The sequence below is a fragment of the Macaca nemestrina genome, chromosome 12 (genome assembly GCF_043159975.1).
Source record: "Macaca nemestrina isolate mMacNem1 chromosome 12, mMacNem.hap1, whole genome shotgun sequence".
NCBI classification, from domain to species: domain Eukaryota; kingdom Metazoa; phylum Chordata; class Mammalia; order Primates; family Cercopithecidae; genus Macaca; species Macaca nemestrina.
In genome coordinates this window covers 1,600,731-1,620,781 of record NC_092136.1, presented here as the reverse complement: position 1 = coordinate 1,620,781, position 20,051 = coordinate 1,600,731, and the positions used below count along the sequence as shown (strand labels likewise).

The following is a 20,051-nucleotide window of genomic DNA, read 5'->3' as shown; positions in this document are numbered from 1 at the left end:
GGGCAGACACACACATCGGGGTCTCACCGAGCCTGGAAAAGGAGTGTGCTCTGACACAAGCAGCAACACACCAACCTTCACAACCTCATGCCCAGTGAAGCCAGCCGGTCCCAATAGGACCAACGCGGTGACCCCACAGAGGGAAGGCCCCCAGAGGAGTCAGAGTCAAGAGAAGGACGACCGAATGGTGGTCAGCAGGGCCCGGGGCAGGGGCCGATGGGAGTGAGTGATTAGTCAGGACGGAGCTCCAGTTTCGCCCAATGAAAACGTGCTGGAGCTGCATGGTGGTGACAGCGGCACAGCCGTGGGCATGTTCTCAATGCCACGGTTCTGTGCACTTCCCATGGCGACGATGGGAAATCTCATGTACCCGCATTTGACTACAGAGAGGAAGGAAGGAAGGGAGGGGGGAGGGAGGAGGGAGGGAGGAGGGAGGGAAGGAAGGAGGAGGAAGGGAGAGAGGGAGCAGAGAAAGAAGGAAGGAAGGAAAGAAGGAAGGAAGGGAGGGAGGGAAGAAGGAACGAAGGGAGAGAAGAAGGAAGGAAGGACGAAATGGATGGAGGGAGGAAGGAGGGAAGGAGGGAGAGAGGGAGGGAGCAGAGAAGGAAGGGAGGGAGGGAGGGAGGGCAGAAACAAGTAAGGAAGAAATGAAGGAACGGAGGGAGGGGAGAGGGAGGGAGTGGGGAGGGAGTGGGGAGGGAGGGAAGAAGGAAGGAAGGAAGGAAGGAAGGAAGGAAGGAAGGAAGGAAGTGATGGGTTCGGGAGCCATTCTGTGCCTGTCTTTGCTGCTGGCCTGAGGAGCTGGATGGCATGTTGGGAGCAGTGGGAGCTGCTGAGGAGTCTGGTCCCGGAGGGAAGAGGCTGAACGTGCATGTCTGGAGTCACCATGGAGGGCAGAGCTCGAGGGAGCAGCAGGGTGTCCCGGGGAGAAGACGCCAGGGCTGGAATTAGAGGAACATCGAGGCTGATACTTGGAGGCGTCCGATACTCGGGGCCTGCCTGATGCGCTGCTCTCAGGCGGGATTTGGGGGTGGGAGAGGGATCAGTGCCCAAAGGACCACCGGGCCTGTGGCCTGTAGGCCCAGTCAGGTGACGATGCCATTCAGAAACTAGATCTCATGGGGCTGCCCGGATGCTGAGTCTCAGGCCAGATCTGCAGTGAGTGCGGTGCCCCAGGCCTGGAACACTGGTGCCGCCATCGGGACCCAATGCTGGCGCACCCAGGGGCTCTGGGTCTGAAACAGAGGTCAGAGGTCACCGACATGTGGAGGAGGCCCCTGGAGTGTGGGAGACGGAAACTCCAGGTGTCAGGCTTGGCGGGAGGCTTTGCAGGACTGAGCAGGTGGGGAGGAAGGGCAGATCGTGGCTGCCGGAGGAGAGAGGGCACTGGGGGTGGCTCGGCCTGACGAGGCTGCTTGAAGGAGACACCCTTGGAAACTGACAGGGCTGTGGGCACTCCTGGGAGCAGGAGGAGGGTGGCCTCTCCTGGGCAGCCCAAGCTCTCCGGGCTGTGTGGCCCCAGCTCCCTGAGCCCAGAGGGAGGTGAGGGTAAGAAGGCCTGGACCAGGCAGGACGCAGCCCCCAGGGCCCCTGCTTGGAAGAGGTCAGAAGCTCCCATGGACTCAGAAGGCAACTGAGGACGGAGCTGCTCTCTGCATCTCCAGGGGGGACAAAGGAGGCCGTGGCAGCAAGGGGACAGGGCAGAGGGGAAGGCCGGCAGGTGGATGTTGGCAGCTGCAGATTCCCATCCAGTATCCTGGAGGAGGAAACCCAGGGTTGAGTCCTAGGAGACCCAGGCAGCCTGGTCAGCCTGGAGGCTGACGGTGGGCCCAGGAGATCTGGGAAGGACATCAGTGTCTCCACAAAGAACAGCAGGGTCTCAGACCCCAGCAGCCGCAGCCCCCACAGCTGGGGCCGCAGCCTTGAGAGCCGCCACAGCAGCCCATTGGTCTAGGGGGTCAAAGGTGGAGGCTGTCAGAGGGGCAGTGCAGGGGCTGCTGGCGTGAAGTCCCCTGTAGTGGGACCACCCATCCTGCTGTGACTCTGCCCTCCTGGACCCCCTGCCCTCCTGGACCCCCTGCCCTCCTGGACCCCCTGCCCTCCTGGACCCCTGTCTGTGGCCCCTGCTCCTCTCCTTCCCTGACACACGACTGGGTCCCCGATCTGTAGCCGGGGTCTGAGCACCTGGGGCCCTGTGGGCCTCTCGGTGTCTGGGGACAATCACAGGTTCCCGTGCCCACGCCCAGCCTCTGCTTCCAGAACACACTAGAGGGTCCCAGCATCCTGATGACTCCACTGTCCCCGCGATGGTTTTCAGGGATGGAGAAGGCTCCCTGTCCTCCACAGGAACCCTGCAGCAGGGCTGACGGCCTGTGTACCCCACCACTCGCCCAGGGGCCCCAGACCCTCCCCCATCTCCACCGCTAACCCAGGCCCAGGCTGCCCACCCGGGGCCAGGCCGTGAGCTGCCGTCCCCAGATGGGGCCGCCCTTGGCTGGCCTAGCTCACTCCGTGTCACAGATATTCCCACAGAGACCCCAGCGAGACCTGCAGAACATTACAGCAAAATGAAGGAGAGCCAGAGGAAGAGGCAGATGTGCTGGCCTGTAAACAGTCTGATTTCCAATGTAAACCAGATTCAGGCCACGACATCAGGTAAACATCTGCATCACAGCCCCGGGGCCCCACCGCCCGGGAGGCCCCGGGGTCCACACGGCCGACTCTGGGACCCGTCACGGTGACCGCTGAGACATTTCGCAATTAGGCAGAATTGATCCTTGCATTCCTTCCCTAAATCCCACATCTCTGCAATTTCACTTCTTCTCAAAAATGAAAACATTTGGCAATTAGCTGATCCAAGTGAAAAAGGTAGAGAATGTGCTCTCAACTGGAAAATGCCAATTAAGGAAGCAGCTCTGACTTCCCACCCGCCCTGGCTAAGCTGGGAGCTTATCTTCCCCGAGAGGAATCTGCTGGGATAAGGGGGCTTGGGAAACATCGAGGGCAGGGCTGCCTCCTCAGCTTCCTCTGAGAACGGATTAGCCATGGCCTTGCACCAGCGTGGCCTGGGTGCCGCACGGGGTGGCGGGGTCGGCAGAGCTGGGCCTGGCTCTGGCATTGGGATTTGGGGTGGTGGGACCCAGTGGGCCACCCTCTTGTGGGCAGCACTGAGGGCAGTGACATAGGCAGCGAGTGCTGGTATCTGTCCCTCCAGCTGGCCGGGCTCCCCACTGGGCTCCTGCAGTCCTGGACCTCAGGGCCCATTTGCGGTGCAAAGGGGCTCTTGCCGGTCTCCACTCCTAAATGTTTATGCATTGAAAATGCCCCTTTGTTTGTTTTCTTGTGTTCCATTTATTTGTTCTGTATGCTTTTTTACTTAATTTAAATAATTTTAAAATGTGAAATAATTAAGTAACCCCAGAAGCTCAAACTTTCTGTTCTCCACTCACCGAGTCCGTGAATTCTGTCTCCTTCTTCCTGTGGTTTCTGTTTGCAACAAGAATGGAATAGCTGCATGTCTTAATGTTTTTTATTCAAAAAGTGGCATATGATGTATGTTCTGTTTATCAAGCTCCTGATTTCTTTCAAAGATTTTATTTTGAAATCATTACAGACTTACAGGAAGTCTCAAAGCTAGTACAGAGATTCCCATACACCCTTCACCCAGTTTTCTTAATGGCTTCGTCTCCCTAACTGGAGCGTGTGTCTAAGCCAGGAAGCTGCCCTTGCTGCCGTGTATGTGTCTGGATTTTTTATGCCATGTTGTAGGGTGTGGGAATTTGTGTCCACACCGCCAGGAACAGGACACAGAGCTGTCCCACTGCCATGGCCATCTCTGGGACTGCCCCATCCCGGAGACCCATTGCCCGCATTCCCGTTCCTTCCTCCTCACACCCTCTGGCCTGTTTCCTACGGCCATAAATCCGTCATGTTGCAAGTGCGATGTAAATGGAATGCGTGGGACCCTTTCAGATGGGCTCTTCACTCAGGAACATGCCCTTGAGACCATCCAAGCTGTTTCCTGTGTCAATAGTTTGTTCCTTTTTACTGATAAGTAGCCTCCCTTGGTCGGAAAGGACCGCTGTGTTTACCATGCACCTTCTGAAGCCTTTGACTATTACAAATAGAGCTGCCGTGAACAATCGCGTGTAGGTGTTTGTGTGGCCATAAATCTTTCTTTCTCTGGGACAAATGCCCAGGAGGGTGACTGCTGGGTCAAATGGTCAGAATCCGTTTCCATTTTTTAAGAAACTGTCAAACTCTTTTCCACGGTGGATGCACCGTGTTACATTCCACACGTAGCGAACGTGGTAAAGTTTCTCTGAATCTCTGCCAGCATTTGGTCTTGTCCTTACATTTTGCGTTAGCTGTTCTAATAGGTATGGAGGGACACTGGGCCGCAGTCCTAACGTGCGTTTCCCTGGGGCCACGCGTGTTGAAGGCCGTTTCGTGCCTTCGTCTGCCATCTCCACCTCCTCTCCGTGATCCTTCTTTCATTGGATTATTTGGCTCTGTTTTGTTGAGTTTTGAGAGTTCTTCTTATATTCCAGATACAAGTCCTTTGTCAGACATGTGTTTTGCAAATATTTTCTCCCAGCCCACAGCTTATCTTTTCATCCATCCTAACAGGACCTTTCACAGCATAAAAGATTTTAATTTCAATGAGCTCTAATTCATTGATTTTAAAAATATATGAATCATGCTTTTGATGTTATATCTAGGAAGTCCTTGCCAAGCCCCAGGCCCTGGACTCTTTCTTCTATTCTAAAAGTGTTACTGTTTTTGGTCCAGTTTGAGTTAATTTTCTTTTTCTTTTCTTTTTTTTTGATACAGAGTCTTACTCTGTCTCCCAGGCTGGAGTGCAGTGGTGTGATCTTGGCTCACTGCGACCTCCAACCCTCAAGGTTAAGCAATTCTCATGTCTCAGCCTCCCAAGTAGCCGGGATTACAGGTGCCTGCCACCATGCCTGGCTAATTTTTGTTTATTTATTTATTTATGTATTTATTTATTTTGAGACAAGCCTTTCTCTGTTGCCCAGGCTGGAGTGCAGTGGCATGATCTCAGCTCACTGCAACCTCTGCCTCCTGGGTTCAAGAGATTCTTCTGCCTCAGCCTCCCAAGTAGCTGGGATTACAGGGGTCTGCCACCACGCCTGGTTAACTTTTGCATTTTTCGTAAAGACAGGGTTTCACCATGTTGGCCAGGCTGGTTTCGAACTCCTGACCTCGTGATCTGCCTGCCTCGGCCTTCCAAAGTGCTGGGATTACAGGCATGAGCCACCGCGCCTGGTCCAATTTTTGTATTTTTAGTAAAGATGGGGTTTCACTATGTCAGCCAAGGCTGGTTTCAAACTCCTGACCTCAAGTGATCTGCCAGCCTCGGCCTCCCAAAGTGCAGGGTTTACAGGCGTGAGCCACTGCGCCCAGCCCCAATTTGAGTTAATTTTCATATGAACATGTAGGTCTAGGGCCGGTTTTGAACCCATGAGTCTGCTCTAGCACAGCTTGTTGGGAAAGTAGCTCTTCTGGCTCTGATGGTTCTTGGTCCCTTGTGGGAGGCCAGTGACCGTGATCCTGGGGGCCTGCACGCCCCTGTACCCGCACTCTCTCTCTTCCCTGGGGTCACACTCTCTTTTTTCATTTTCTAATTTTTTAATTTTAATTAATTTTTTTTTTTAATTTTAGAAATGAGATCTCACTATGTTGCCCAGGCAGGTCTAGAACTCTAACCTCAAGAGGTCCTCCCTCCTCGGGCCCCCAAAGTACTAGGATTACACGCGTGAGCTGCTGTGTCCCCCCTCCACGGTGACACTCTGGATTACGGTAGCTTTTGAGTAACTCTTAACATTGAGTAGCTTCCTCCTTTCTTCTTCTTTTATCATTTAGCTATTCTAGTTCCTTTGCCCCTTTGTATACATTTTAGAATCAATTTATCTAATAAAAAATATTTTTGATATTTTGGTATTTTGATTAATATGTATTCCTGGTATTTTTGATAAAAAATCTATCTAGATCAATTTAGGAAAATCTAAATTAAAATATAAAAGCAATCAACGTCATTTACTACATTAGTATATTTATTGAGAAAATCTATATAGATGACACCCAAAACTATTCCCTAAAACTTAGTCCCTCTGTGAATTTTAAAGTTTTTCTTTTTCTAAACATTATTCCATAAAAAGTGCGAGAATTAATATTCATACTTTTAGCCCATTTTTCTACTGAGCTGCTATTGATTTATATAATCAATCTGGGTATTAGAGATATTAATTTTTATTGTTATATGTGTAAGAAACATTTTCTCTGAATCTGTACTGTCATTTTTACTGTGATTTTCAATAAAGAAGTGTTTCCTTTTGAAACAGTGAAATCTCCTGGACACTCCGTTAACAACGCTTGCATTTCACACCATGCTTTCGAGGCCCCCCAATATCAGGACTACATTCCCCACGTGTCCTTCCAGGAATTTTGTGCTTTTATTTTTCTGTTTGGATTTGGATTCCTCTTGGATTTGCTCTGTGTCTCAGCTGAGATGGGACTGCCTTGCTGCAGGTGCCTGATTCTGTTGTTACGTCCTCTGCAGCAGGCCCTGTCTCCTGCTGGCTCAGACACCCCGTCCACAGGGTGCCGAGTTACACTGAGAAGGCTGCCAGGGCCCGGGTCCACTTCCTCCTTCTATTTATGTAGTCCAGAAGCAAGGCAGTGCTGTTTTAATTACTGTAGCTTTATGGTCTATTCTGACAGCTGTCTGGGAAATCACCACTCATTCTTCTTCCTTTATATTTTGCTTTTAAATTTTTAATGGCTATAAAAATTTTTAAATATTGTAAAGACATCCTGGCCGGGCGCGGTGGCTCAAGCCTGTAATCCCAGCACTTTGGGAGGCCGAGACGGGCGGATCACAAGGTCAGGAGATCGAGACCATCCTGGCTAACACGGTGAAACCCCGTCTCTACTAAAAAATACAAAAAAAACTAGCCGGGCGAGGTGGCGGGCGCCTGTAGTCCCAGCTACTCCGGAGGCTGAGGCAGGAGAATGGTCTAAACCCGGGAGGCGGAGCTTGCAGTGAGCTGAGATCCGGCCACTGCACTCCAGCCTGGGCGACAGAGCAAGACTCTTGTCTCAAAAAAAAAAAAAAAAAAAAAAAAAAAAAAAAGACATCCTCCCAAAATTTAATGGCTACACTTGCCTATACATTTTTGATGAGAATTTTGAGAAAACTTGGCAAGATAAAAGTAATTATTTATTTTAATTGGAATATAATTAAATCCATAGGTTGATTTTTAGAGACCTGAAGTTATAAGTATTCTCAATCAAGAAACCTGTTATAGCTCTCCTTTTGTTTACAACTTATGGGTAGGAGGCTTTTTCTTTTTTGAGATACGGTTTCGCTCTTGTTGCCCAGGCTGTAGTGCAATGGTATAATCTCAGCACATTGCAACCTCCACCTCCCAGGTTCAAGTGATTCTCCTGCCTCAGACTCCTAAGTGTTGGGATTACAGGCATGAGCCACCATGCCCAGCTAAGTTTTTGTATTTTTAGTAGAGACTGGGTTTCGCCATGTTGTCCAGGCAACTCCCGACCTCAAGTGATCCAGCCGCCTTGGCCTCCCGAAGTGCTGGGGTTATAGGCGTGAGCCACCGTGCCTGGCTGCCCATAGAATTCTATAATTTTAAAATTATAAATGGGAAATGTTGTCACGTGATATTTTCTCTACATGGTGTCCAGAAAATCCGTTGATTTATAATGTTGTATCTTTACTCAGCTTTTGTTCTAGTTGTTGCATTTCTTCCTTGTAAATATTTTGAACTGTATTTACTTTTTAGTTTGTCCCAATGCTATCATTCAAAACAATGTTTAATAAGACAGGTAGTAGCTGCTTCTCCTAATGTTTCACTTCTATGTGACATTTATTATCACTTCCCGAGGGATATTCTTCAGAAGTTAGATATTAATAGCTTTTCAAGTATTTCTTTTTTTCTAACATGCACGAATGCTGAACTGTAAGTTTTTGAACTTTGTTGAATTTTACCAGCTTTTGGAGCTAATACTTGAGTAGTCATAGGTTTCATCATTTGTGAAATTCCAGAATTACATAAATAGACTAGCTGCTATCTTCCTGCCTTGCTGGAATAAACCATACTTGAACTCAGTGCCTGGCACATAGTAGTTGCTCAATAAATATCGGTTGTGTAAAATGAATGAAGGGGCAAGAACATGGAGAAAACCACCTCTGTGGTTCAGGCATGAAGGGCCTGCTGCAACGGAGGTGTAGGGGCACTGAGAAAACCCTCCCTGGGGCCGGGCGCGGAGGCTCACAGCTGTAATCCCAGCACTTTGGGAGGCGGAGGCGGGGGGATCACGAGCTCAGGAGTTTGAGACCATCCTGGCCAACATGGTGAAACCCTGTCTCTAATAAAATACAAAAAAATTAGCCAGGCGTGGTGACGCACACCTGTAGTCCCAGCTACTTGGGAGGCTGAGGGAGGACGATGGCATGAACCTGGGAGGTGGAGCTTGCAGTGAGCTGAGATCACGCCACTGCACTCTAGCCTGGGTGACAGAGCGAGACTCTGTCTCAAAAAGGAAAGGAAAGGAAACGAGAGGAGAGGAGAGGAGAGAGAGGAGAGGAGAGGAGAGGAGAGGAGAGGAGAGGAGAGGAGAGGAGAGGAGAGGAGAGAAGAGAAAACCCTCCCTGGTCCCCAGTCCCGGGCTGCAGCACCAGGTAAGGTGAGCTTGCCCAGGAGGCCTCACTGTCTCTGATGCCCTGAGGTAATGGCGGCCATACCTCACCCTGATCCGGCCCACCCATGGTCCAGGCTGGCACAGATCCCACACTGATACCTGGAAGAAGGTGACCCAAACCCATCTGGGGCATAAAAGCTACCTGCTTCTGTCTCTATTATTCTCTGGACACGGTATCTGAAATCCAATTAAAATTTATGAGATAGCAAGAAAGGAAGGTAAAATGAACCATGGCCATGTGATAAAACAATTAATGGAATCCAACTTAGAGATGACTCCAATGTTGACACTGTTGTACAGGGACTTTAAAATAACTGACAGGCTGGGCATGGGGGCTCATGTCTGCAATCCCAGCACTCTGGGAGGCCGAGGTGGGCGGATCACAAGGTCAGGAGTTCGAGACCAGCCTGGCCAACATGGTGAAACCCCATCTCTACTAAAAATACAAAAATTTGCTGGGCATGGTGGCAGATGCCTGTGGTCCCAGCTACTTGGGAGGCTGAAGCAAGAGAATCACTTGAACCCAGGAAGCAGAGCTTGCAGTGAGCTGAGATTACACCACTGTACTCCAGCCTGGGTGACAGAGCTAGACTCCGTCTCAAAAATAGATAAATAAATAAAAATAACTGTAATGGGTATGTTTAGGCAACATGCATTAACAGGTGAGGAATTTCAACAGATAAACGAAAACCGAAAAAAACTAGAAAACTATTTTTATTTTTTATTTTTATTTATTTATTTTTGAGATGGAATCCTGCACTGTCACCCAGGCTGGAGTGCAATGGTATGATCTTGGCTCACTGCAACCTCCGCCTCCCGTGTTCGAGTGATTCTCCTGCCTCAGCCTCCCCAGTAGCTGGGATTACAGGTGTGTGCCACCATGCCCAGCTACGTTTTGTATTTTTAATAGAGACAGGGTTTCACCATGTTGGTCAGGCTGGTCTTGAACTCCTGACCTCAGGTAATCCACTCACTTCAGCCTCCCAAAGTGCTGCAATTATAGTCCCAGCTACTTTGGAGGCTGAGGCAGGAGGATCTCTTGAGCCCAGGAGTTAGAGGCTGCAGTGAACTGTGCCACAGTTCACAGAACCACACTGCACTCCAGCCTGGGCAACAGAGCATGGTCCTGTCTCAAAAATAACAAAAGTCAAATGGAAATAGCCTCTCCACCACCCCCCCCCCCCACAATATCAACATTCTTGTGACAGGCTAATTAACACACTGGACAGAACTAAGGAAAGAATCCGTAAACTGGGAGACAGGTGAGTAGAAATCATCCACAATGAACACAAAGAGAAAAAAGAGAAAGAGCGAGAACTAAATCAAGCATCCAAGACCTTTAAAACACTTCAACGCACTCTTGTGAATGTCCACTTATGATCCTAAGAGAGATCGTGGAAGAAAAACTGTTTGGAGAGATGATGGCTGAGAGCCTCCCAAAGTTAGTCAAAGACAAAAAAAAAAAAAAAAATCACAGATTTGAGAATTTTGAAGAGCCATAAGCAGAATAAACACAAACACTCCTGTTAGAACTAATAAAAAAATCCAGCAAAGGTGTAGAGTACATTATTGACACACAAAAATCCATTGAATTTCTATACATTTGTAATAGACAATCTGAAAATGAAATTAAGAAAATTTTAATTAATAATATAATAAAATACAGAAGCATATATGTAACCAAAGAAGTAAAAGAGTTAAATGCTAAAACCCCCAAATCCTGCTGAGAGGAAGTAAAGAAAACATCAGCAACTGGGGAGAATGTCCCTGTTTGCGGGCCAGAGGTACAATCATGTTAACACAGCAATTTGTAAATCCAGTATAATCCCTGTCAAAATCCAGCAGGCATCTGTGCAAATTTTGACAAATGGATCCTAATATTTACACAGGAAAATGAAAGATAAGCCACAGATTAGGAGAAAATATTGACAAATCATATGGCTGATAAAAGATTGTATCCAGAATAGAAAAAAGAACTAAAAACTTAAGACAAAAATAACTTAAAAATCCCGGTATGGATAAAATAACTTTTTAAAAGAACAAAATTTAGTAACCAAGACCATCTCATGCTGGCTTCATTATAGACACACAGACCAATGAAACAGGATCAAAAGTCCAGGAAAAAAAAAAAACCCCTTTTATGTAGATTGTCAATTGATTTTTGATAAAGGCAGAAACAGAAGTCAATGGGGGGACAGATAGTCTTGCCCACAAATAGTGCTGGGAAATAGTGCTGGGACATCTGGATGGCCGCATGAGAAAGAATACGTTTGGAACCCTACCTCATATCCACCACAAGAATGAACACAAAGAGGGCTAAATGAAAACCGGAAACTAACACTTGAAACTAACTAACTAACACTAGAAAGCATGGGGGAAAGTCAAGGAAACTGTGGGCCAGGTGCGATTCCTTAGCCATGACGTCAAAAAGAAGATCATACAATAAAACATTGATAGGGTGAACTTCATCAAATTCTTTTTTCAAATGTGTGCTTTAAAAGACACTAACAAGAAATCAGAAGATAAGCTGCAGCTCAGGAGGATGCATTTGCAAATCATATCACTAATGAAAGATCGCCCCCAGAATGGAAAAGGAACTCAAGAATTAATGACAAAAACCACGCCGTTGGAAACAGGGAAAACATCTGCACAGACCTCCCATTTCATAATTTGTGAGAAACGTATTGAGTGCTATACACCTCCCAGTAACAACTGCTTTACTCTGCCCTGGTCCTTCTAATGTGCACTGTTTTTATTAACACTACTTTTTAATAATTATGGTTATGTCTGTAACCCAACATTTATGGTAATAGGCTCTTTGGTTTCCAAACACACAATATTTGCACTATCCCTTTTGTGACTTAATTTCTAATTTTTTTTTTGCCCTGTGGTTGGAAGACATATTTCTGTATGGTGATCGTTTGACTATCGGAAAACTGCACTGTGGCTTAATGTGTTAATCAATTTGTAGCCTTCTTTAAATCCACGTACAATTGGCTTGTGTTTTCCCTTCCTGTTATTGTCAACTATTCTGTGTCTCTCGCAGGTAACACTGTTGAATTCCATCCACACTCTTGTGTCTTTTAATTGGTAAATTTAATGTATTTGTTCTTCTGATAACCTGTTGTATCAGGATTCCAAAGCCCTGCGGTCTTAAATTAGGTTTCCTATTTTGCAGTAGTCCTTTTTCTTTCTTATTATTTTCATGTCCATGTTCCCTTCCCAGGGCTGGTCCTTTAAGGAGCTGCCAAATTAAGACCTTGTTGTCCCAGGACAAGCTCCATTGCGGAGGCCGCGGAGGCCACCAGGAAGACAGATCCGAGGGACAGTGCATCCTGCTCCCCGGGGACCAGGCCAGGTGCAAGGGGTGCCCTGGCTGAAACTCAGTGCCTTGGTGTTTTTGGAACATACTTGGGGAAGACAAATCTGGGAACCCTGTCCTCCTAGTCCTGAGCGTTTTCTGTCTCGGAAGAGGTGGTGGTTGAAGTTTACTTCGGGAGTTGTCTGTTGTTTTCACTTTGGGGGACTCTGGAGCTTTTAGTTGCACAAACAAAGAAGTGCCTGCAAGTTTCCTGAATGCAAATGTCTCAGAAGGAGAATGTGTGCGTGTGTGTGTGTGTGTCGTGTTGTACGTGGGTGCCCCCCGCTGCCCTCCCCTCAGTCCTCATCAGTGCCTGACGAGCTCTGGACAGCACACTGAGGGGTCCAGGCTGGTGCCTCGGGGCTGAGATTTAGGAAGATCATGTCTCCTCCCTCCCACTGAGGTCTTTGCCTGGGACCTCACTCCCTAGCCGAGGAGCAGCCTTTTTCCAGGACAACCAAAAGTGGAAAGGCCCCTCCTTGGGACAATTACTCCAGAACTCATGTGGTGGGTTTCACCCTGTCCAGGTGGCAGCTGCCTGCCCAGCTGCTGAGTACCCCACAGCGTGCAGAGGCCGTGCTGTCCCGTGGCTGCTCTGCACACATGATTTCAGAAAATCCATAAAATTGATTAATCTTTACCCCGTCTAATCACTAAAGAGAGACACAGCACAAATTAGCAAAATTAGGAATGAAAGAAATTCTATAGATATGTAAAAGGATAAAGGGGACTATTCAGAACATTCAGGTCAATAAATCTGACAACTTAGATGTGATGGATACATTTTTTGAAAGACACGAATTATTAAAGTCACTAAAAAAATAGATAAACCAAATAGCCCTGTATTTGTTAAGAAAATTAAACTTGTAGTTAAGAAACTTCCGACAAAGGAAATGACAGGTCAAATTGTTTCACTGGTAAATTTCAACCAGCAGTCAACAAATAGAGAATCCTGACTCTGTACAATCTTTTCCAGGAAACCAAAGACCACAGAACATTTCCTAACACATTCTAGGAGGCTTATCCTGATACCAAAACCAAACAAAGATACGGCAAGAGAACTACAGGCCAATACCCCCCAGGAACACAGAGGCAAACATTCAGCAAACTGGATACAGTAGTGTGTAAAATGATAATATATTATGACAACGTGGAGTTTATCCCAGGAACGCAAGATCAACTGAATATTTGAAAAATCGGTGCATTTCTCCACATTCACAAGCTTAAAAAGAAAAGCCATATGATCATCTCAATAGATACAGAAAAAAATCTGATATCCATTATGCATTTATAATAAAAACTCAAGCCAAAGGAGAGCACAAGGGAACGTTCCCAATCTGATAAAGGGGCATCTCCAAAACAGATACAGCAGACATCATGCTTCCTAGCGGAAGATTGCCTGCTTTCCCCCAAGAGAAGGAACCAGCAGTAGTGCCTACTCAAAGTGTCTCTATTTGGTTGGTGCAGTGAGGCACGGAAAGGAAAAAAAAAAACACACACACACACATAGATTGCAGGGGAAGAAGTAACACAGGGCCATGGCCATCCCTGTAGAAAATCTAACAGAATCTTCCAGAAAGCTACTAGAACTAATAAGTGACTTAAGCAAAATGGTAGGCTGAAAGATCAGCATACAAAATCAGTAGTCAGTAATAAAGGGATAATTAACCCCGTTTTAAAAATGATAGACATGTCTCCAAAGAAGAGATACAAATGGCAAATAGCGCAGGAAAGGGTGTGGGATGTCACTACTCATCAGGGAAGCACAGAACAAACTCACAGTGAGGCATCGTTCCACACTGTCTCTGGAACAGCGTCAGTGAGGCCGATGATCCGTGTTAGTGAGGACGTGGATGAGTTCGAACACTCCTATGTTGTTGGCGGGAACACAACATGATTTAATCGCCTTGGAGAATAGTTTGGCAGTTCCTCAAAATGTTAAACATAAATTTATCCTATGATTTAGCAATTCTACTCCACCCAAGAAAAATGAAAACGTGTCCACCCAAAAACGTGTACACAAATGTCCACAATGGTATTGTTCTAACAGCCACATGGTAGGGCAGCCCATGTGTCCCAGCACCAATAAATGGATTCACAAAATACAGACTAGCCACACAATGGGGTATTTCTCAGCTATAAAAAGAAATTAAGTTCTGGTCACCATGACATGCATGAACCTTGAAACCTTGCCCTGAGAGAAAGAGGCCAGACACAGAAGGATGAACACAGCAGAACTCGATTTGTATTCAGCAGAGGCAAAGCCGCAGAGCGAGGAGAGATCAGTGGTGACCAAGGCCGGCGGAGGAGCTCAGCGGGAGGAGTAGGGAGTGACTGCAATGGGTACAGCTTCTTTGGGGTGATAAAAATGTTCTAGAATTACATTGTGATGATGGTTAGAGCATTGGACAACTCTGTGAATATACTAAAAACCACCGAATTGCGTACTTTGAGAGGGTGAAGTGTGTGATACGTGAATTTTATCTCCATGAGGCCACTAAAAATCAATTGCATTTCTGTATTACAGCAGAAATTGAACTCAAATGTCATTTAAAATTACAGAGAAAACATGAATCCTTACGAATAAATCTCACAAAAGATGTACAAGGTATGCTAAGGGCACGGCTGGGAGAAAGTCAAGGTGAATGAAATAAATGGAGGCCACACCACATTCAAGGGCCAAACTCTTGATTGACGGGATGCCACATCTTCCCACATGGGTTGATGAATTCAGTACAATTGCAATCAGAATCTCAGTACTTTTTTCTCTTAACAGAAATTACCATGTTGCGTACAAAAAATATAAGGAAATGCAGAGGACCTAGAATAACCAAAAGAATCTTGAAAAAGAGAAAAATGTTGGAAGACTAAAGACGTGTGATTTCAAGACTCGCCGTAAAACTACAGTCATGAGGACAGAAGGGGATTGGTGTCAAGAGAGAAAAACAGGTCAGCAGAACAAAATATACAATATGAGGAGGGGATTTTAAACCATGCAACCACTTTGAAAAACAGTTTAGTGGTTTCTTAAATGACCAATTCTACACCTAGGTATTTAGCAAGAGAAATGAAACCTTTTGGACGTGCAAAAACTTGTCCATGAATGCTCACAGCAGCCATGGGTGAAGTCTCCCAGGTTTGCTTCTGGATGGGATGAAGGCACTGAGAAAGTCCTCTCTCTCTCTTTCTCTCTGTTTCTGTCTTTCTCTCTGTCTGCCTCTCTAGACAAGCCTGGCTTTCCAGCTCACTGTCTTGTTGCAAGATTCTATTTTGAATATCAAAAAATGAATGTCAGCTCTCTTGTGATGATTAATTTTATGTGTCAATTTGGAAAGTGTTTTTAGATGAGATTAACTCTTTTTTTTTTTTGACATGGAGTCTGGCTGTGTTGCCCAGGCTGGAGTGCAGTGGTGTGATCTCGGCTCCCTGCAGCCTCCACCTCTACCTCCTGGGTTCAAGTGATTCTTGTGCCTCAGCCTCCCAAGTAGCTGGTGTTACAGGCATGTGCCACCGCGCCCGGCTAATTTTTTGTGTTTTTAGTAGAGACGGGGTTTCCCCATGTTGGCCAGGCTGGTCTCAAACTCCTGACCTCAGGTGACCCGCCTGCCTCGACCTCCCAAAGTGTTGGGATTATAGGCGTGAGCCACCGCGCCCGGCCCTGAGGTTAACTTTTAAATGGATGAACTTAGGGTGAAGCATGTTGCCTTCTGTAATGTGGGTGGCCTCCTCCGAGCAGTTAAAGTCTTGAATACAAGGGAAAGCCAACCTTCCCAAGCAAGAGAGACTCTCCAGCAGACGGCCTTGGGCTTCATCTGCTCCACAGGCTCCCCTGGGTCTGCAGCCGGCCAACCCACACTGCCCACACTGCCCACACTGCCCACGCTACCCACACTGCCCACGCTACCCACACTGCCCACACTGCCCACGCTGCCCACACTGCCCACACTGCCCACGCTACCCACACTGCCCACGCTACCCACACTGCCCACACTGCCCACACTGCCCACGCTACCCACACTGCCCACACTACCCACACTGCCCACACTGCCCATGCTACCCACACTGCCCACACTGCCCACGCTAGCCACACTGCCCACGCTACCCACACTGCCCACACTGCCCACACTGCCCACGCTACCCACGCTACCCACACTGCCCACGCAACCCACACTGCCCACACTGCCCATGCTACCCACACTGCCCACACTGCCCATGCTAGCCACACTGCCCACACTGCCCACGCTACCCACACTGCCCACACTGCCCACGCTACCCACACTGCCCACACTGCAGATGCTGGACTCACTGCCTCCATTACCCCATGAGTCCCCACCTTGTAATAAATCTCCTTCTCACTCTATGCACCTCCTGGAGACCCTGACACAGTTACTATGATCCCAGGGAAAGGGAACCTCAGAGAAAGGAGCCCTGTGTCCACCGGACTTTCTCTCCAGGGGTTTGCTGACACCTCCACTGTGCATGGCTGGGGTTGAGAAACCAGGCAGAAAACAGCTGCTCTGAGGCCAGAATTACAGGTAGAGAGTTCAGCATCCTCCCCGTGGAGGGGAAACGTGGAACATGAGGCCTTCCAACAAGAGGCCCTGGCGTCAGCACAGACCACGAGAGGGCTGGGCTCGGGATCAGCGCAACCAAAGGCCCCTGCCTGCGTGGAGGCGCGTGATCCAATGTTCTTTCCTTGCTGGCAGCAGAAAATGTTACTGGCTCCAAAGGGAGATGACAACATCCTGCCTCTCTGCTGATGTACGTGCACAGCATCCAATGCACCCAGGACCTCTCAGGGCGCCAGACCCTGGCTCTGTGCTTCAGCCGCGTGACTTGGGCAAGCTTCTCATTTCTCGCGCCTCAGTCTCCTCTCACCTCACAGGGTTGTCATGAGGCGTGCTGGGCACACGCAGCTCATGGAGAAGGGAGCACCCTCACTTCCCTCCTTGCACCCTCACTTCCCTCCTTCCCCTCTCCAGCAGGCGGGCTGATTGTGGAGACGTCTCCTGGGCAGCATGTGTCAGCCGGGATTTCATGCCGACATTGAGAATTAGCGTCCGCTCTTGCGGGTATCAAGTCACTGCAGGACAAAGCACCGTAGGCAGAGGAGGCTGTCGCCTGTTCCCCAGGGCTCCACATCTGTGGCTGCCGGTCCCCCACAACCCTGAGAGTTAATAATCCATGCCTGACCTAGGGCAATGGAACGAGGTCTTATCAGGAAAAGCAGGCAGGTCCTCTGCCTTCCTAAAAATTACTGTTTTATCATCAAACTATGAACATGATAATTTTTAAATCTCAACGCTGGAGATCCCAGGAAAACATTCTCTCAGGGGCAACGTGGAAATGGCTGCGCTTTGCACAGGGGTGATTCAGCCCACACTGTCAATCTGGTGAACTCCCTCAGTCTACAAAGCCCACCTCAAATCCCCCCTGCTCTCTGCACAGAAAGCCACAAATAAATTGCTTCCTGCAATAAAGAGCCTGACTCTGTTTTTATGATGTTTGACGGCTCACTGCTTTGATGCCTCACCCATCCCTCTTCCCGTGTGCTCCACAGCAGGGCAGGTGCATTTGGTGCCAGTGAAAGGCTCAAGCCCTGCAGCCTCCTGCCCATGTGAGGCCATCACCCCATCCCCGAGGCATAATAACAGCCCCACGCCAGCTCCCTCCCTGAAACCACCTGCACCCCGTGGATGCCGAGCTAGGTAAGCACCAGACCCTTTCATCTCTTCCTGGTGTGTGGGGCATCATCAGGGTTGATGGAGAAACCACCTTTGGGGGGGGGGTCCCTCCTCTTTTCCCAGAGTGACCACAGCAACTCCACTATTTCTTCTTTTCTTTCTTTTTTATTTATTTGTTTTTTTGAGATGGAGTCTCGCTCTGTTGCCCAGGCTGGAGTTCAGTGGTGCCATCTCTGCTCACTGCAGCCTCTGCCTCCTGGGCTCAAGTGATCCTCCCACGTCAGCCTCCCAAGCAGCTGGAACTACAGGCACCCACCACCACGCCCAGCTAATTTTTGTGTTTTCAGTAGAGATGGGGTTTCATCATGTTGCCCAGGCTGGTCTCGAACTCCTGACCTCAAGTGATCTGCCTGCCTCGACCACGCAAAGTGCCGGGATTACAGGCGTGAGCCGCCGCGCCCGGCCCGCACTCCCTTATTTCTGATCCAACTGCATTGTCATACAAAAATCACACCTTGATCATGTTTACAGACTCATTTGTACGCATGGATACATGTCTCTGATTCTATGCACTGCAATAGTCATTGCATTTAAAAAGAGGCAGATGCACGTCTCCCAGCTCCTTGGAAGACGCAGCCTCTGAGGGCTCCATGGTTTCCACCTGAAAGGCCGATGGCTGCTTTGCAGAGACCCAGCCCTGAGACTCATACCTTTCTATTCTGAAGAGAGAACATTTCTGCACAAGAACCTGGGTCAGGGTTCACGTGTCTGTCCCTTGCGTTCTGCAAAGGACTGGATCATAAATGCTGCAGCTCTGGGGGCCACCCAGGTCCTCTGGAAGGAACTTGTCCCTGCTGTCGTGGGGGGATGCAGCTGCATATGGCCTGTGGACGTGCTCCAGGAAGGCGCCTGCGGGGGTGGCTGTGAACTCCTGCTGTCCCCAGCACATTCCCTGTTGACACATCCTGGCTGGGAGATGTCTCCACAATCAGCCTGCATGCTCCAAAGTGAGGGGGAGAGGGGAAGGAGGGAGGTGAGGGGGCGAAGAGGAAGCCATTACTTTTCTATGAGCTGCATGTGCCCAGCAGGCCTTGTGACAGCCCTGTGAGGTCGTGCACATGAGAAGAGACTGAGGCGGAAGAAATGAGAAATAAAAACTGAACGTGAGTTCAATTCATCTGGCGTTTCCTTCAGTACAAAATGTGAATTTCATATCAGTATTTTGCGCAACCAAGTACAATTTGTCCTATGACTTTTCTTCAGCCACTGAACTGTGTAAACTGATTCACAGTCTCTGGGTTGCACCACCACAGGGGCCAGCAGGTCTGGGTCCCCCGAGCCATCTGCAGAGAGGGGGTGCAGCTAGGCCGGCCCAGCATGTTCCCTGCAATCAAGTCTCTAGAGGAGGTGACAGACACGGAGCCTGAAAAGCGGTTCCATAGTGTTCTCGGCTTCTCAGCACTGAGGGATGAGCCCACACACCCATCACGAAATAGCCAGTGACCCGACCCACACTGTCCAGAGGATGAGGCCACAGAGGATTCCCACGGGGGAGACACTGACCTGGACAAGGGAGGGCAAGGGACAGAAGCTCCCAAGATCCAAGGTAGGGCCCTGCAGGCAAAATGGCCAAGAGCCCCCTTGCACCCCAAATGGGCCCTGAGGTCCAGGGCTGCAGGAGCCGAGTGGGGAGCCCGGCCAGCTGGAGGGACAGACACCAGCACTCACTGCCTATGTCACCGCCCTCAGTACTGCCCACAAGAGGGTGGCCCACTGGGTCCCACCACCCCAAATCCCAATGCCAGAGCCAGGCCCAGCTCTGCCGACCCCGCCACCCCGTGCGGCACCCAGGCCACGCTGGTGCAAGGCCATGGCTAATCCGTTCTCAGAGGAAGCTGAGGAGGCAGCCCTGCCCTCGATGTTTCCCAAGCCCCCTTATCCCAGCAGATTCCTCTCGGGGAAGATAAGCTCCCAGCTTAGCCAGGGCGGGTGGGAAGTCAGAGCTGCTTCCTTAATTGGCATTTTCCAGTTGAGAGCACATTCTCTACCTTTTTCACTTGGATCAGCTAATTGCCAAATGTTTTCATTTTTGAGAAGAAGTGAAATTGCAGAGATGTGGGATTTAGGGAAGGAATGCAAGGATCAATTCTGCCTAATTGCGAAATGTCTCAGCGGTCACCGTGACGGGTCCCAGAGTCGGCCGTGTGGACCCCGGGGCCTCCCGGGCGGTGGGGCCCCGGGGCTGTGATGCAGATGTTTAC

General features: G+C 48.9%; 1 protein-coding gene and 1 pseudogene across 6 annotated transcripts; both read left to right on the top strand.

The window, feature by feature from the left end:
* Window positions 1-871: 871 nt before the first annotated feature.
* Window positions 872-5,031, top strand: LOC139357644 (uncharacterized; annotated as a pseudogene).
* A 9,097-nt stretch (window positions 5,032-14,128) lies between these two features.
* On the top strand, window positions 14,129-17,900 carry LOC105469799 (hepatitis A virus cellular receptor 1-like). Of its 6 annotated transcripts, none has more exons than XM_071074053.1 (4): window positions 14,129-14,449; window positions 14,669-14,714; window positions 14,883-15,055; window positions 15,158-16,539. In XM_071074053.1, exon 4 carries the CDS (start codon window positions 15,782-15,784, stop codon window positions 16,499-16,501), a length of 720 nt encoding a protein of 239 aa, XP_070930154.1. In that variant the 5' UTR covers window positions 14,129-14,449; window positions 14,669-14,714; window positions 14,883-15,055; window positions 15,158-15,781; the 3' UTR covers window positions 16,502-16,539. The 6 variants fall into 6 exon arrangements, 3 of the variants coding, with proteins under 3 accessions (XP_070930154.1, XP_070930153.1, XP_070930152.1); XM_071074052.1 differs by having other exon boundaries at window positions 14,634-14,714; XM_071074051.1 differs by lacking the exon at window positions 14,669-14,714 and having other exon boundaries at window positions 14,134-14,449.
* The last annotated feature ends 2,151 nt before the right edge of the window (window positions 17,901-20,051 follow it).

Excerpts from the sequence above, each read along its gene's own strand:
- LOC105469799 (XM_071074053.1), top strand. The coding sequence starts at position 15,782 with ATGGATGAACTTAGGGTGAAGCATGTTGCCTTCTGTAATGTGGGTGGC.